Source organism: Bombus affinis, chromosome 7 (assembly GCF_024516045.1).
Source record: "Bombus affinis isolate iyBomAffi1 chromosome 7, iyBomAffi1.2, whole genome shotgun sequence".
NCBI lineage: Eukaryota > Metazoa > Arthropoda > Insecta > Hymenoptera > Apidae > Bombus > Bombus affinis.
This window is the reverse complement of record NC_066350.1, coordinates 8,276,956-8,295,028: the sequence shown is the minus strand read 5'-3', so window position 1 is coordinate 8,295,028 and position 18,073 is coordinate 8,276,956. Positions and strand designations below refer to the sequence as shown.

At 29.4% G+C, this 18,073-nt stretch overlaps 2 protein-coding genes and 1 pseudogene across 2 annotated transcripts; all 3 read right to left on the bottom strand.

Annotated features, from left to right (window-relative positions):
• Positions 1 to 426: 426 nt before the first annotated feature.
• Positions 427 to 2,518, bottom strand: LOC126918166 (histone acetyltransferase p300-like; annotated as a pseudogene).
• Positions 2,519 to 7,251: 4,733 nt separating this feature from the next.
• Positions 7,252 to 9,710, bottom strand: LOC126918913 (membrane-associated progesterone receptor component 1-like). The gene is made up of 3 exons (XM_050727496.1): positions 9,146 to 9,710; positions 8,604 to 8,750; positions 7,252 to 7,828 (listed from the first exon to the last, which is right to left on the bottom strand). The coding sequence occupies exons 1-3, from the start codon at positions 9,477 to 9,479 to the stop codon at positions 7,713 to 7,715; spliced, it is 597 nt and encodes a 198-aa protein (XP_050583453.1). The 5' UTR covers positions 9,480 to 9,710; the 3' UTR covers positions 7,252 to 7,712.
• Positions 9,711 to 10,748: 1,038 nt separating this feature from the next.
• On the bottom strand, positions 10,749 to 16,778 carry LOC126918877 (WD repeat-containing protein 19). The gene is made up of 19 exons (XM_050727372.1): positions 16,553 to 16,778; positions 15,961 to 16,340; positions 15,671 to 15,881; positions 15,474 to 15,586; positions 14,981 to 15,398; positions 14,675 to 14,908; positions 14,463 to 14,588; positions 14,090 to 14,387; positions 13,824 to 14,022; positions 13,662 to 13,759; positions 13,293 to 13,575; positions 12,996 to 13,224; positions 12,679 to 12,931; positions 12,124 to 12,584; positions 11,948 to 12,044; positions 11,676 to 11,882; positions 11,305 to 11,591; positions 11,152 to 11,228; positions 10,749 to 11,094 (listed from the first exon to the last, which is right to left on the bottom strand). Exons 1-19 carry the CDS (start codon positions 16,565 to 16,567, stop codon positions 10,968 to 10,970), a joined length of 4,113 nt encoding a protein of 1,370 aa, XP_050583329.1. The 5' UTR covers positions 16,568 to 16,778; the 3' UTR covers positions 10,749 to 10,967.
• Positions 16,779 to 18,073: the final 1,295 nt, after the last annotated feature.

Below are 18,073 nucleotides of genomic sequence, written 5' to 3'. Positions count from 1 at the left end.
TTACAAGATGGCCAGGGATTTCTCGATCGACAGGTTAAAAGGAAGAATGTATACAAGGTGGGGAGACGGGAGATTGCGTTGCGCAGAACGTCCTCTCTTCGAGAAAGAGAATCTGACTCGTGAATAGGTGCGAACGGCACGCGACTAGCTGCACGCATATATTGTGCGTGAACTTGCTTCCATCTTCCTTTTCCTGCTCTGTTCCTTTTCGCTCTTTCAGTCGTGTGTTTGTTGTGTGGTCACGCGCGCGCGCGCGATAGTGTCAGATACAGAGAATTGTGTAAAGAAAGAGGTGAACGCGAGAAGAGAGGGAGAATTGGAAATGGGACGGGAACTGGATGACGCCGTGGTAGCAGCCACCTAGCCACCCATCTCAGTGACAGCGACTCTTTACTCTTTGTGGAGTGTTGCTAGTCGCTTACATCGCTTTATTTCTGTCGACTATGTAATATTACAATCCCTTTGATAGTCTCTTAGTAATACGTAAATGTTTTTTTTTTTATAAGAGTTTTTACGATGTCAAGTATTTATTATCGTTCCTTAGTTTAGGGTTGAAATCTGTATCGTTCTCACTAGACATAATAACTTACATATAGGACCACCTAGGCGATTTTTATTCAGCAGACAGTACTTCTGATAATTAAAACAAATTTCTTTACAGCCATGAAAAACATGATTTACTTGTTCATTAATCACACTTTTATTTACTATAATCGGGATTATAAAAATAGATTTTGAAATTTATTCACTTAATGTTTCAACATACTTAAATTACAAGTTTTTTTCACATCTATTTATTAAATCTAGAAAATTTGTAATTGAATCTAAATGTTCAAATTTTTTAATCAAATTTTCATGATTCTGAATGAATGTTGTGTATGTTCTTCAAAATTTCTATTTTGTGACAGCTTTGAAAAATTAGGTGGTAAATTGGAAAAAATAAACAGAAGAAATTTTTAATTAATATTAATTCCCCATTTTTTCACAATCATTGGATATAATTAGATACACAATTATACAATTGAAAACACAACAACATCATAGAATTATTAATATATCAACTTTTAATGTAAAACAGCTGCCAATATATATTATATATATATGTACTAAAAGTAATAAATTAAAAAACTAAAATAAAAGATACAAAATAATTATTTGAGATTTTTGAGTTCGAATTTATTACTAAACTATCCACATAAAAATAAGGAAAATCAATTCTCGAAGGTTGTGGATATTGCTGATGCTAGACTTGTAACTGTTGTTGTTCTTTCCGTTTTTGTCTTTTCTACAATACTTCTTGAATTGTATGTATTTTTTCAATAAGTAAATATATGGAATTCTCTATTCCTTACGTGTAATCTTCAACTTTCCTTGCATATGCTACAAGATTGTGGATTCTTTTCTTGAGCATAGATTGTGGATTGTGAGATGGTTGAACCAATACTGCTTGAACCAATTTATAAACAAAATAATTTCTAAGATCTGGTGTTGCAGTTTAATGCCAATCGTTTGATTCCTATACTAATGTTACTTGTACTTGACCTGGTTGAATTCCAGCTGGAAGCTGAAGGTTAGCTAACCTATTTTCACTTAAAGCACTAAGTTGTTTTAAATCATTCAAATCAAATAGTTGCTGTATATTAACAGATTGTTATATATTAATGGCAGTCGCTACAACAGCAAACATAGGACTGGTAAGTATTGCTGGATTACCAGCAACTGTAACTGTATTAGAATCACAATTTAGAGAAAAAGATATATTTGAAGTAAGTTGAGATAATCTAGCATTTCCTATTGCACCAGGTGCTCCTTATATGCTTCGTGTTGGCATTCCTTCAATAATACATCATGCAGCTATTAAACTAGCTGTTGTAATAGGACATGAACAACACATGATATGTTCTTCTCATTTCAATTTGATGGATTTGAATTTTATTAGTTTTATTTTTGTTTGATTACTTTGGAGGTAAACATACACGAGAAACGTTATAATTGCAATGTTTCCAATGACTAATAATTTGCCTCGAAGATCTACAGTTTGACATCGTACTGCTTTGTTCTGCTTGACAAGCAGTCATATCAGTCAATAAATTTTTCATAGTTTTATAATCTGGCAATGAACATGACCAAACTTCACAGTTTGCTTGACTTTCGCATTGTTAATACTTATGTGCATAAAGTAGAAGAACTAGTTATTGCTGAATAAATTTGTGTTTTTTTGAATCTGCAATTGATTTTGTAGCACTTAGTAATATATAAATATTGCTTAGTTAAATTTTGTTAATGAAATAAATTTATTTAGATACAAAAATCAATAATTACCGGTTGAAGTATCAATACCAATTATTTGACCCTGAGTAGCTTGTTGTGATCCAGGTTGACCTCCACTTAGTGCACCAAACTAAGGTTGAGCTCGTTGTGCCATACCACCTTCTTGATCACCTATAACATTTGTAGAGCCAGTGGAGTCAATGGAACCTGTGGTTCCTCTAACTGTACTATTTTGTATCACAGTCATCTTTATTACTTGATTGGGATCCAGATAAGTCGGCTAACCCATTTTCATTTGGAACATTAAGTTGTTAACTTAATCATACCATAATAGAAATCAGTTAATTAACGTGAATAAGAAATTCTGCGTATATGTGACATGCTGTGAACATCTTAGATAGAGGCAGAGATATTCTACTCATTCTTGTTTGTGTCGTAAGAATGCGGACTTTGTTGACCGTCCATGTTGATTTTTCACGACTATCATGACTTAATTTTTGGACGGTTTTCCCTAGCGAGTCTCAAAACCTACTTATATGACCGTGAATTAGGCATAGGAACATGTATCTGATTGCTTATTTCTGGTAAACCCAATACAATCATTAAGATAAGCACGTGTATTGGCTGAAAATGTCATATACACAAATAAAATAATATAACAACGCATGACGGTAAGCGATAGATAGATAGATACTACCTCTCTTGCTTCTGTCTCTTCCCGCTAACCAATTTCTCATCTCTATTCTACACAAATAAACATTTCATAAAAGCGCGGGGAGCCATACTGATTATAAACAGGAGCTGAGAAGAAGTCTTCTGGAAAGAACGTGGTTCGATTGGTTATTTCTGATAAACTCAATACAATCATAGAGATAAGCACGCACGTTGACCGAAAGCATTCTATAGCCAAAAGTATCACATATACAAATAAAACAATATAGCAACTCGTGACGGTAAACGATGAGTGTATTATCTCCTTTGTCCTTGTGCCATCCCGCGAGATTCCTTTCCAGCTTCGTACAGAATAGGTTATTAGGTTAAGTTATGTTAATATTGAGGTGATCATGCATCGAAACCAAACTCTCGCACTGTCGTCATCACGATCATACAAACAAGTCTCAAATAAAGTCTCTCAACACTCATATATCGAAGCCTAGGTAACATCATCCAAAAAATCTAGTAAAAAATCAACATGGAAGACAAGAAGGTTCTCGTTGTGCGTATGCATGACATGCTATGAATGTCTCAGCAGACATTACTGGTATTCAACTGTCTAGTAAGAATACAGACTTTGTTGACCTTTCACAAGTGACACAATTCAATTTTTGAACTGTTCCCCTAACGAGTATCGAAACCTGTTTATATGATCATGGTTGCCATATTTAATACGGCTGGTACTCAGAGTCACCTATGTCTAATATTCTAAATAAATATTTTCATATGTATATTATTAATGATTTATTAAGATTCTTTTAAACATTTCATTTACTTTCGAATTAAATGTTATTCTCAGATTATTCTCCAAAGGACTACATACAGGGACAATATGCACAGTACAATAGACCGAAAAAAGTCACGAGTGTCTGTTGATAATCGTTATTCGAATGTTACATAACTATTCAGAAGACAAAATTCTGTAGTTAACAGCACTATTCTATCAGATTATTTCTTTAAAAATATCTTTATATCAAAATATCACAATAAGTGTTTAATTTGACCCATTAATGATTAATTTTTTAAAGTTGTTTCTTCAAATTATATTTTATAATGTAAAAAAGTAACCAGTGACTATGAGATTATGATACACTATTTAACTGCGTATAGTTCATATATTTTTGTACGACAGAATAGGAATAAAGATACATATGTATCAATATATTAATTTACTAAAAAATCAATTCAAAAGGAACAATAAGGATTAATGAATGTTAGTATTGCATTTCGATTATTACAAATCAAATGAGATATTTTCATGCAAGCTTTGACTCACTGATATCGTCATTATATCTACCATGATAACGGACTCAGTTTTCGTAATCTTAACGTCGATACGATATAATTCCATCCTATGTCATTTGTAATAATTATGAACTACCCACTCTAATATGAATAAATTATATATTAGAAACAGCAATTTTACGTTAAAGAACAGAGAAGTATGCCCCAGCGTAAAAATTCTGACTACTTAATGTCAATCTATCAATTGTGTATTTGTGTAATAAAATAATTGCAATGGGTTAAAGAAGCAAGGTCATTTTTTAGATTTCGATGTCTGTTACACTTCATATGTCTTGTTAGATATATTTTAAGAAAGAAGTTTACAATGTAGAGCATTGCCATAATAATGAAGGATAACAATAAAAAACTAAATAAAATATATTTTCTACGAGCATTTCATGGCATTGTGTTGTCGAGAGAAGAACTCAATAATCCATATAGATTAGAAAAGCAAGGTTAATTATGTTCAAATCATTCCAATATCATTCATTCTGAAAAGATTATTAACAGACTAGAACAGATAAACCTTTCGGTTCACGCTGAAATCGATCGTAAATGAAAGATGATCCTGGCTTGTATATTTGGCTTGATTTTTCAGGATACTTCGAGAATATCTTTTTTCTTTACGATGTAAGGGAACATGTTTTACACATAAGTATTGAAACCTTGATTTCACATACCGCTTAACGGAACCAATGTAATCTGACCGTGGAAAAACACGATCTTTAAATAACTATAATCTTTATCTTTTATTATTTTCATTAAAATATCTAATATGATAAAAAATATATACAATATAATCCATATGAATTATCAAATCTTTATAAAAAATTAATTCATTTCTTGGTGTTTATTTTTACTTCTTAAATCGAAAAAATTAGATATTTAAAATTTTATAAATAGCAAAAAGAATGTAAAGTATAAAGTAATTTTAAAAAATAAGTGCGATTTTAAAAAATAAATTAATATATGTGTAATATGATATATGTATATACATATTATGCACAAAAACGTATAACGTATAACGTTATTTGTATAATTTAATAATGCTCTCCTATAATTTAATCATGCACGAACAAATTTTTGTGTATATATTCGCAATATACAGGTAACATATGATTGAAAATGGACTCTTAATAGGAACATGTCATAGTACTAAGTTAATAAAACAAAATTGGAGTTTTATTGTAATAAAAACAACTTTCAATAACATATATAGAATTGAAATCGTTACGTGTTTCATTTTTCTACGAATTCCTCACTCACAATGAAACTATTGGGTTGGCAACTAAGTGGAAAGACAAAGAAACTAAATCACGTAAATGGGAGGTACAAAGTCAAAATAAGGAACTTGTTTGAAAGAAATTATTTCTTTTAATATAAACAAGAATTGATATGACCTGTATCGTATGTAATAGTAGAGTACTTAAGTCTGCACCTTACAAGCTATCCACTCCTTTTTTAATAATAACAGAAAGTACATTTCAATATTGATTCATAACATTCTCTACAAATAAACTTACATAAAATTATAACTGGTCGGTATAATAATTATTGGAATAATTAACATACAAACATACATTTCATTTAACAGAAAAAGTACAACAACATGTATAGATATGAAATAACTTTTCTAATAAATTATATCGAAACTATATTAAGAATAAAATCACATACATAATATATAAGAGAATAATATATGTTGATATAAAGTAAAGTATGTTTAATTTGGTCAAGTACTTGATTAAATTTTTAATCTGAGCAAACTTGTTTTTGTACAAATTGGAATAAGTATATATAATACGCATTGCTTTTATAAATTTCACACGAAACTCAGTCTCTTATTACATGATGACTGTATCAAAGATTGTGTGAATATGATCATTACGGAAAGTACAGTCAAAAATATAGTTTTTCCAATAATATTGCTTTTCGAGATACAAATCAAGGTTGCTTATAAATACGAAATATTTGCGATACGATACAATTATAAAATCTTCATAAATATTTTTGCTTTGTAGGAATGATACAGAATTGTCTTATTTACACTGAAAACACTGCAGCATATACATATGTATAATAGAGTATCATCCGTATGTTACTTTTTAAAAAATTATACACAAATTTTTATATAAATTATAGTAAAATGCCTCTCCTTTTTTACAATAAATCGTAGGTTAATCAAATCTTGATGTAGTCTTCTTCGTACATATAAACAAAACAAATTTCATTAAATTATATGTAGTTGCTTATATTAACAACGTTTTTATTATACAATCAATAAATGTTCTTTCCTATAACAGCGCAGATTGAAAATTCAAATTTATAGTTTATTTCAATTAATATATATATATTTATATTTATTTATTACAGAAATGGTATCAGTCCTATAATAAAATTAATTGCACAAATAATTGAGAAAATGCATATCTTTTAAAAGTACTTAATACATGTACATATTCTCGTGGATGTGAGATTATTTTCTCTTAAGATTGGTGCATGAATGAAGGAGATTTTTAAAAAGAAGAGAAAAAACATAGTTGATAAATAATTCCACGATAATAAAAAATTGTTCACTGTATGAACAGTATCGTAAATGCTAACAACTTTTAAGAAATCCCAATTTCCAAACAATAACAATTTACATAATGTATTAGAATTTATAATAAGATTCACACGTACTCTCATTTTTTTCATATAAAAAAGATTAGTAAGCGTGTATCACTTTTTACAAACTCCCAAATAGATTTTTAATGCTGCCTTTTATACAAAAATGTTTGGACTTGAGATTTTGATATTTAACTTACAATTTATTTTTTGCAGAATAGATTTAGCTATGAATGATTGAAATTATTCTGTACTTCAAGATGGTATCATTTTGTTTTTAGAAAGAGCATAATGTTTTTATGTTAAGAAAATATTTTCTATTCTCATATCTATGCAATGTATTGCATCAACTTAATATTAAATCTCAAATGCATGTCAAATATAACATCATTTTATTAAAGTTTACAGATATCAAATACATATATTATATGTACCAAATGCTATGTGGCAAACGTGAATGATAATATAAACAAAAATATTTAATGGAATATAGCACAAAAGATTTCTGTCTTATGTCTAGTGCCAGTTTTAAGGATGTGTAAGAAACTTCTTGTACACATATAAAAACATTATACTATTGAAGTATCCTTATTGATTGAAAAATTGGATACTAAAAAAAAATCTTCACACATAACATCAGTTTTGAACAATTATATGTTTTCAACTCGGTCAAAAGATACCATTTTAGTTTTTATTTTAATATCATTATGACGTAGTAAAATATCCAGATAAATGTTCATAAATATATTCATGAGTCACGATTTTAAGAATTTCTTTAATGGAGTGTGCGCAATATCCTTTTGAGATTGTTTGGCATTTGATGTACAATCAAGCAGTCAATCATTTTTGGATTTTGCTTCATTCTCTAGTTGACTACCTTCATCTTCCTCATCTGAATAATTTGTAGGTGCTTCACCAGGTTTCAACAATTTTCCCACATAATCATATTTTTCTAAAATAAGGAAAAATGTAAAAATAATGTCCTTTTATAAAGGTGTATATATACAAGGTGTACCATGATAAGAGCAGTTTCATATAACTATTGAACAATAGATGGTAGGACAAAAATATAAAGAAACTTTTATCATTTCTTATGTAGAACATCATTGTGAAAAAAAGAATGTTTATCTTTAATTTTCCAAAATCATACTAAGATGTTTTTTTAGATAAAACCATAAATTTTTTATATACCATTCAATGTTTTTTAGTTCTTTTTCTTTATGTTTATCTAATCTTTGATATGATAAGTTCTACAATATTAATTTTAAAATATTTTCTAAACTAATCATTTTTAGATGCAAGTGTTTTAATACTTTTTTGTGGAGAATTAAAAAATGCATTAAATAATGTATTTAAAAATACATTTTTACATACATACAATTTTATTAAAAGAACACGAGACGACCTTAGTATGACCTTGAAAAATTGAAGCTAGACATTTTTTTCATAGTGACGCTCTACATAAAAATTAATGATAAAAGTCCCCTTACATTTTTGTCCTATCATCTATTATTCAGTAATTATATCAAACGGCACTTATTGTGCGACACCCTGTATAGAAAATATTGAATTTTGATTTTAAATTATAGATATTAAAATTCATTATACAAAGATTTATTGTATCTATCCTAGTACAAGTATTTCTACCAAGTTATCAATACTTACTTATAATTTGCTATCTTTGATCCTCTATTCTGTTCTCAAAAAATATTTTACAAAGCTATTACCTTTAAATTGTTCATTCCACTCATTTATAGACTCCATTTCTGCAGTTTTCAAATCGCTTAGGTCATCATATTCCTGTGATGTTTCCAATGAAAATTTTGCTAAGGCTCTGCTAATATCTTTCCCACCAAATACTTCATATGGAGCACCTGTAATAAAATTAATAAAAAGTCATAGTCCTATAAACCAATATAATTCTGAAAATATAACATTTATTGTTTTGTTATATTAAATATTATCATAATCATTTTTTCAAAATAATCATTGATATATGTTGATTGAAATCTTTTCATAAATTGTGGGTGAATGTTGCATTTTAATAATGAATTTCTCAATTATCACGGTTTCGTGATGTTCGCAAATTGATTTTTACACAAGCCGAGACTGATAATAACCAATGGACGATGGAACTTATACGCTAATTAATAACACTGGAAAATTAAGGTACGTAACATAAAATTGCGATTACATAGCAATTTCATGTACGACGCAGATTCGTCAACTATCATGCAAAATAAATTATTAGAAATAGTTGAATACTTACCAGGACCATAAAAGTGGGCACCACGAGTACAGTCGTAAACACTACCATTTATAGCAATTAATATTCGTCCATCTGGTCCCGTACCATTATATTTCTTCAACTCTTCGAGTGTAAAATCACGTCGTATTTTTGGTAGTTTCTTTATCTCTTTTACGGGCTCTTCAATCTTTGTCTTGCTTTTAACTATTTTGTAAACCAAAAAGGCGATCACGCCTACTAAAAGGAGATTTATTGGACTCTTTACAATTTCAGCTATGAAACCTGAAAGTAGTTGTTGACTTTCGTGCCCTGTAGAAGTTGAGGTGGAACCCGGCGAGTCATTCTTTTCCGCCATTTTGACCACCAGTTCTTGGATGATAGGAGAATAAAATGATATTTTTTGCTTACTATTGATTAATTTCACGTTACATACGTATTAAATAGTTTTGAAGAAATTTAAAATGATCTTTCGAAAAATATGAATCAGTATCTGTCAAATGTACTTCTTAAATTGTATCGCGTACAACCTCAATCGCGTACTGCTAACATACCGGTGCTGGCTAAACTAGCACCTATACTGATGTGATTATGTTCTTTAACATATACTGCCCCACTACTAATCTGCATGCACAGAAGTATTGTATAGAAAACTTTTTATTTATTTAATATAAGCCAAAATAATAGGATCTGCTAACTTAAAAACTACATTTTTAACAATTAGCGTTTATTTTATAATAATTTCGTTATTTAAGAAAAGATATATCATTGTAAATACCTATAACTTTAAATATATTTTATCATTTATTATTGCTATTTCAATAAAAACGGAGTCTTCAGCATTTTGATACTATTACCGATGATACATACACTTTATCGAAAATGATACAATATTTGTAACGCAATATATATAAATTTGAATTGCACATTTGGTACAAATATGTTGCTTTTTTAAAATTTGAAGTATAAAAAATTCTCATAATAAATTATATCTTTTTATTAAAAATATACGAATAAATAACAAAAATGATAAAATACAGAATTAAAGTCATCTCCTATTTTAATAAAAATATGAAAACATCTTTAATTTTTTCGAAATATAGTTCAACTTTTTCTATATATTCTATTGCGTTTTATAAAAATGATAACTTTTTTCAAAATAAATATAACAATAACATTATTATAAATTCCTATTTTTAATGTATTTTATTTCAAGTAACTTAACATAATCAAGATATAAACATATGCTTTATAGAGTTTATTAGGATATTAAGACATTCATTGTTATTATTGAGTTTAATTTTTCAAAGTCATGCCATGTTGTCATTTTTCTCGTATGTGCATGTTTCTTTCTATTTATACGAAGGAATCTTGATAAGTCGGAGTTTAATTGACGGAAACCCGTTAGATGTCGCTTTTATTACTCATTATATCTTATCAATGCTTACAAAATATTCGTACAAGCAATTGTTTATTTTAGATATATATTATACATGTATATGTGCCTTTCTGTGTGTGTACATGGCGCGTGTGTATGCGTGTGTGTGTGTGCATATACGTATATATTGATGATAGTAAATTGTTTAATCTGGATAGAATAATAGTGGGGGAACTGAATCAATTACAATTGCTTGGAGACTAGTTTATTGGCAATAATATCTACATACTGTTGATACTTCCATGCATGGTCATTATTTGATTTGTGCACAAATTTTATAAATAATCTATGAATTTATATAAGCTACTTGTACTTGTCTATGTTGTACTCATATTGGACGGCACCGTTTGATAGGAATAATAATATTTGTATTTTTTTCAACTTCTATTAAATTATAACTAAAACTGTTTAAGTTCTCACTGGTAATTTTCCTTCTTGAAAATCGAGATAGGAACGGATGTTAAGAGTAGATGAAACCATGTTAACATCTACTTTTTCCGAGCACATTGGACACGTATTTTCAGATTCAATAATCCTAGTATAACAGCGAATAATTATATGTATTATCTTTAAAATAAGATGTCATACATACCTTAAGAATTCACTTCTTATGCAAGGAAAATCACATTGTGGACATACCGCGAAATCATCTTCAATGATATGTCGGCCCTAAAAATTGTTGTCTTATTAAAACACAATATATGTATTAAATTTCAAAATAAATGCATGCTTCAGAAATACTAACTGTGGCTATACAAAAAGGTATTGTATTTTTGCATTTGTCGCAAGTAATCTCTGTCTCTGTAAGTTTGCTCTTGCAATATGGACATGGAGTTAAAGGTTCCTCTTCAATTTCATTATCTTTTGATTTTGGTGGCTTTCTTACAATTGCCTCAATTTTTTTACTATACTTAGCATCAATTTGACTTCTGTATTCTGGACGCATCAACATAGCAGCATAATTAAAAGCAGCATATTTTAATCCAGCTCTTTGACATTCTATTACAGTGGAGGTCAAAATCGGAACAATATCTAAAGGAAAAAGAATATGTATACTAAACATTGTTCGTATTATTTCGATATTTAATTATACATATTTATATATATTTTACTAACGTGATGGAAATTTCGATATGTTATTGGCTACTCTTATTAACATACGAGCACCACGTAAATGATCGTTCTTTTTTACATGAAGTCTCACAAGAATATATGAATGCAAAAGTCTTAAATTGTTTTGCATCTCTGAAGGTATATTGATTTTATTCTTTTTTAATTCTTGATACATGCCAAATAAAACATCATGAGCGCTTCTATAATTTCCTGTAGAACAAATCATCACTAACACAATTCTTTTAACATTGGTTATATAAATACAACAAACATACCATTAATTTGTTCCTCATTAGCAATTATAATTGCTGTTTTTGCAGCTTCTTTGTACTGTTTTCTAGCCATATATAATCTGAACAGATATTTAGGATCCTGTAATGAGTATGATTAGTTGAACATCAAGTCAATCAAGTATCAATACCGATATCTTTATTAAATCAGATACCAATACCTTTGGTAATCCATCACCACCTAATAAAAAATCAATTAACTGATTTGCTAACTTGTCATCTTTTGAAGAAGCAACTGTATCAATGGCTAATGACAGGATTTCATTTTCATCTGTTACTAATTGTGCAGCTTTTAATAAATGTCGTAATGCTTTTTGATATTCCTTGGCATAGAAGTAATATTTTCCAGCTAAAAAGTTATTTTTCTGAGATTCAAAATGCATCGCAAGGCTTTTAAAATCTTCTTTTCGCGCATTGCTGTCATCAATCGTATTTATTAGGATTTCTCCATATAATTCCATTTTTCCGTGTTGATTAGCTAATTGGAACGCTTCTTCGTGACAATTTGATAAAATCAAGAATTTAATTGCTGAATTATAATCATTCATTTTTTGAAAATATTTTGCGACCATTTTAGCTCCTTCTATACTTTTCGTTTGTTGTACTATTTCAACACTTCGAGCTACAATTAGTAAGCCATGTATGTATGTACATTTTAGATGAAGTTTAATAGCTAATAAACTAGATATAAGATATTTTAATATTAATTATATTACCAGGATTGTTTAAATATTCCAAATTAATCCTAATTATATTTTCATAATCTTTTGCAGTTTCATATGCCTTTGCTGCTTCTTCATATTTGCCTTCAGCTTCCTTGGCTTTAGCATATTGTATATTAAGTTTGGCAGATGAAATTTGTGGTAGGAGTTGCCCTACTTTCTGCCAATTTTTTAATTTTATATATGCAGAAGCAGCTTTATCAAAATATTCAGCTCTTTCATATAGTAATGCAGCTTCATTAAATTGCTATAATAATAACCCAGTTGTAATACTTATAGAATATATTTATACGGTTATGGTACTTACACACCTTCATTGATTCTAATATTTCTGCACATTCTTTTCGCAATTGCCTCGAACTTTCATTATCCATAGCTATGTTTACACCTCTTCTACTATCCCCACATCTGATAGACATTCTTGCAATTCCGGCAAGACATAGATTTCGATGTTGCGGATTATGTGTAGTTGTATTAGATATATTATTTGAATCTACCAATCCACGTTCATAATTTGTTAACGCTTTTGGATAATTACCCCTAGAAAAAAATTCAAAATTTAAATACGAACACATAAATAATTTACGCATCTAATGTTGTATTCTTACGTAAATTCCAACTGTTGAGCATATTCTCTAGCAATATAAGGAATTTCATTAGCTTTTAATTTTTGGGCTAAATTTAATGCTTGTTCCCATTGCATTAGGTCTCTTCTTAAATATAAAGCTTGTACTGGTTGAGATGATTGTAAAAAAAATTGTTCTGCCTCATTATAATTACCAAGTAAAATACAAGCATGTCCACATAATAAAGGCAATTCATCTAAGGTTTCCATAGTTTGTAGTGCCCAAACCATCGCAGCATCTTCTAAGTAGCGGTAAATTCGAATTGCTGTGATGGAAAATGATTATTTGTAAATAATATATTTATACGTTTCTTATAGTAACAACAACAACAACAACAACAACAACAAATACCAAAATCAATATTTAAATTTGCAATTGCAATTTCTCCTAACTTTAACCATGAGTCTTTCTCATTAATTCTCTCACACGTCTCCCATGCCTGTTGATATCTGAAATATTTAATAGAGTAAATATCCTATAGTCAACAAATAAAGAAATAAGTAAGACGTTTACCTCCTGCAAAGAATCTGATTTTCTAATATTTCTTTCATTTTTGTATATTCCACAATATTTCCTATATCTTCATGAGAAGACAATGTAATTTGCATTAATTTGTTATTTATTGAACTTAATGTCAATTCTCCAGAATACATCAATAGCGGTAATGTTTCAGATGGCAGTTTTGTTGTATTTATCTTTATAATTTTTGTACCTGTTTCCAAAATATGCGTAATATATTTGTTTTATATATATTGTATAATTTTTAAGTTTTAACTTACCTTCGATAAAGTATTTTACAAATATGTATGTAGTAATGAGAGTTTTATTGTAAACAGTAAATATATTACGTTCTAAAATATTTTGATCCCAAATTACACCTTCAATGCAACTTAGACAATCAGGAATTTGTAAAACAGTTTCTTGCACAGAATTATATATATAAGCATCGAACTTGTTATCTATAAAACATAATTGTGTTCCATTTGTATCTAAATAGATTTCCTTTATGCCATTATTGTGTATATGTTCAGTACATTGATTAAAGATTTCTAAACTAAAATAGATTATGTGGCCCATCTAAATATATCATAAATGTAAGTTAGTTCTTTCAGTATTTACATAGAATTCTATATATTCATAGAAATAACTTACATCACTGCCGTAGATTAAGAAGTCGCTACTAAGAGCATGGCACGTTATTTTAAAATCTGAAACACCTAAGCCTGGAAACATTTTTGTATCCTTCCCTTCTTTCGATAGTGTTTGATCCATTTTAATCTACAAGGATGATAAGTTAACACATAGTCGATTTACTAATACACTAATGTAAGATAAATTTATATGTGTTTTAATATACTTGTTACCGAGTGCAACTGTAATTTGCCATCAAATAAAACAGATGCATAAGTTTCATTCAATCTTATACTATCTATTGTTGCTAAATAATCTCTTTCAAAATGTACTGTAGTATTGTAATCTCTTCCAGATATATCCCAGAACAATGCTCTGTTATTCAACCCTACTGCTGCATGCATTGGACCTATTGTTAATACCGACGGTTCTATTATAGTATTAATTATTATTGGTTCTGGTTTTTCCTAAAAATTAATTTTATATATTTACATGCAGTTTTATGCAGTTTTGATTTTATGCCATGTATTTAGATTTACCTTATCTAGCGTATACAGATGGACTGTAACTTCTGATAAACTGGTAAGGAGTGCAATCCTATTTCCACAAATGCTAGATAATTTAGGAATTTGTATTAAATAGACTAAAACATTGCCACTGTGAGTCACAGTTGCTATCATTGTACCATCCATTGACCATTCTACTGTATTAATTCCAGTTTCACCGCTTACTGTAATTAATTTTTCAGTTTCTTCTAAATTTTGCAAGCTATGTATTTTTATGGCATTATCCCCACATGTAGCAATTTTTCCTATTGTTTGGCTTATGGCCAAGTCAGTCAAGGAATCTTTATGATTCTTAACTTGAAATAATTCTTGGCCAACTTCTTTAATATGCGTAGATATTGCAGTAAAATATCCAGTTTGAAAACCAACTAAAATATATCCATCCCCATACCTAAAGTAAAACATATAGTGAAAACAAAAGTAATTAAATTTAAGTGATTTTTTTTAATGATCTAAAGCTTTTTACCATTTATAAGTAACAATAGGTCCATAACGTTTTTGAAAAGCTAATTCAATAGGATTCTCTGGATCCAAAATATTGTATAGAAATAAAGTGGTTTTGCTAATAATAAGAGATACCTGGCAAATAATGAGATAATTAATACTTTAAATATACAAACACACATGTATTTTATATATATCTGCTTTATAAAGAAATCATACCGTATTTTCACCCCCAACTCTGTGATCCATTTTCATCTCATTAAACTGAATATCAGATGCATCACCTTGAAGAGGTATTTCACGCCTTGTATCCCCATCACTTGTACTGATAGTTAAAACCTTATCTTCACTGACTAACGCAAGAAGTCCCTCATAAGACCAAGCGCCACAAGTTATCCTTTTTTTGTGCTTTCCCAAAATTGGTATTCGTCTATATATTAATTTATGATTTAATGTAAGATTATATAATATAAAAGTATTTTCCATAAAGATACTATGATACACCATACTTGGCATTTATGTGGTCATATAGTACTAAATTTCCTTTCTGTGTTCCTACTGCTAATAAACAAGCTCTTTTTGCCCATATCATACATGTTAATCCATCTCTTACACCAGCATCTATTTGAGTTTTTTTTCCAGTTGTTGCATCCCATAACGTGATAGTAGAAGAACTTTGTGATATAATAGCCAATAGATCTCCGTCAGAATCCCATCCAAAACCAGTACATAAACCAGCAATTTGAATACGTTCTTGTAATTCACCTTGTCTATCAAAAATAGCAACTGAGGAATCATAACCAGTAGTTGCTAGATGAGTACTATTACCAGGGCGCCATGAAATGAAAACAGTACCAGAACCATGGGGTTGATACAATTGATAAAGAACCTGTATCAAAACATTTGACAGATAAGCCATATGCATGGACAAAATAAATGTTGATATATTCTTAAATAGTTTGAATGGATAAGCATCTTCTTAAACAACGTTTGTAAATGTTCTTTGTTATAATCTAAATCTTAAATAACAAGTAAGCAAGGATATTGCATAGTTTTTTGTAAATGTATTTTGTAAATGTAATTTGTAAATGTATAACCTACCTTATCAATCGACATTTTTTGAGACCGAAGTTTTTAGCGTTATAGTCGAGAAGGCTAGTTGCCTAACAAAGTATAAAAATGTTATGATGGCGCATAGTTAAAATATTAATTTATTAAATGAGACATATTTTACATGTAACGTTATATTTCTTTTATTCGCCATGTTGTTTATGTTTCGATAGGCCTCGATCAATTTCAAATTGTGTATGTGATTGTTGCCATGGATCGTGATAGATAGCGCTGTATTTTATAATTCATTTTGTTTCTTTCTGTTCGAGTTTTCAATAGCTTTGAATTAATCGACAAAGCGGAAACAAAATTATTAAAGTAACGGTTAGACAGATAAATGTGAGGTTCATTAAAGTATGCTGTCATTATTTGAACATGATCGATTATTATTTATCATCGGAAAATTGCACGTATCTTGCAACTCGTAATACAGTAATTGTAGTGCAAAAAGTACTAATAGTATTCGCAGGATGATAATTAAGATTAAAGAGAAATGTATCAAGTATGGGTGAACGAATAAAATAGATGTATGCAATAAAGGTTCAACAGAAAGCCTTTAAAATTCAATTCGTGTTGCATTTTTCGCGTCTAATCTGACACTAACGCAATTTTTGTTTTGTAAATACATGCATCTGGTTATGCATGTCAATAATGCTTCATCGGCAAGATCCACGGAAACATTATGTGTCGATGGTGATTATATCGAATGCTTAAATTTTCAAATTTATTATCATTAATAAATAAATTGAAATTGTTGCAATATATTCGTTGTATCTGGATAACAAACGTTTATTTAGCTATCCAGGTTGTCGCTTTATAAATTTGTTTAGTTCCCTTCAATATTTTTTAAAGTGTCTATATTTCGTCATCGTTAATGGCGAGCGTGTACTGTCTTCATTTAGGAAGAAATAATTATACATATATGCGAGTGACTTCTACGCGTGATTTTTCTTTGGAATAAGCTACAAAACTTTCTACCGCCTCGTAAAGCGAGGTAAAAGCCGTTTAGTAACAAATTCTAAGGACACGGATAATCAGGTGATCTATCTTTTGAATAATCTCGCGCGAATTTGAAGCATTTTAAAGTGTTATCATACTATTGAAACAGTTCGATAATGCGATAATGTTCGATAATGAACGAGAACAGATAGATTCAAAAGTACAATATTATGGACAGCGTATAAGGATCATTTGTCCAAAAATGGGTGTAATATCAACTCTTTTTCGTAAATTTCGATATATTACACACTATTATAATTAGTTTTGGCAGGAATGTCGTAAATGGGTCATCGCAAAAATTTCTTCGGTTCGTGAACTATTTAGTTCCTAAAAACATAACTTCGCTGAAATTCGATATTCTCTTCTTTTTTTTTCATTTTTTAAAGCAGCTTTAAGATCAATATAGCTTTACTTTGAAACAATCTTAAATCTTTAACTTTGAAAATATCATACAGGAACGTTGAAATGTCCTTGGAGTGACCTTGAACCATCGAGTAACTTCGAGCGGCCGTG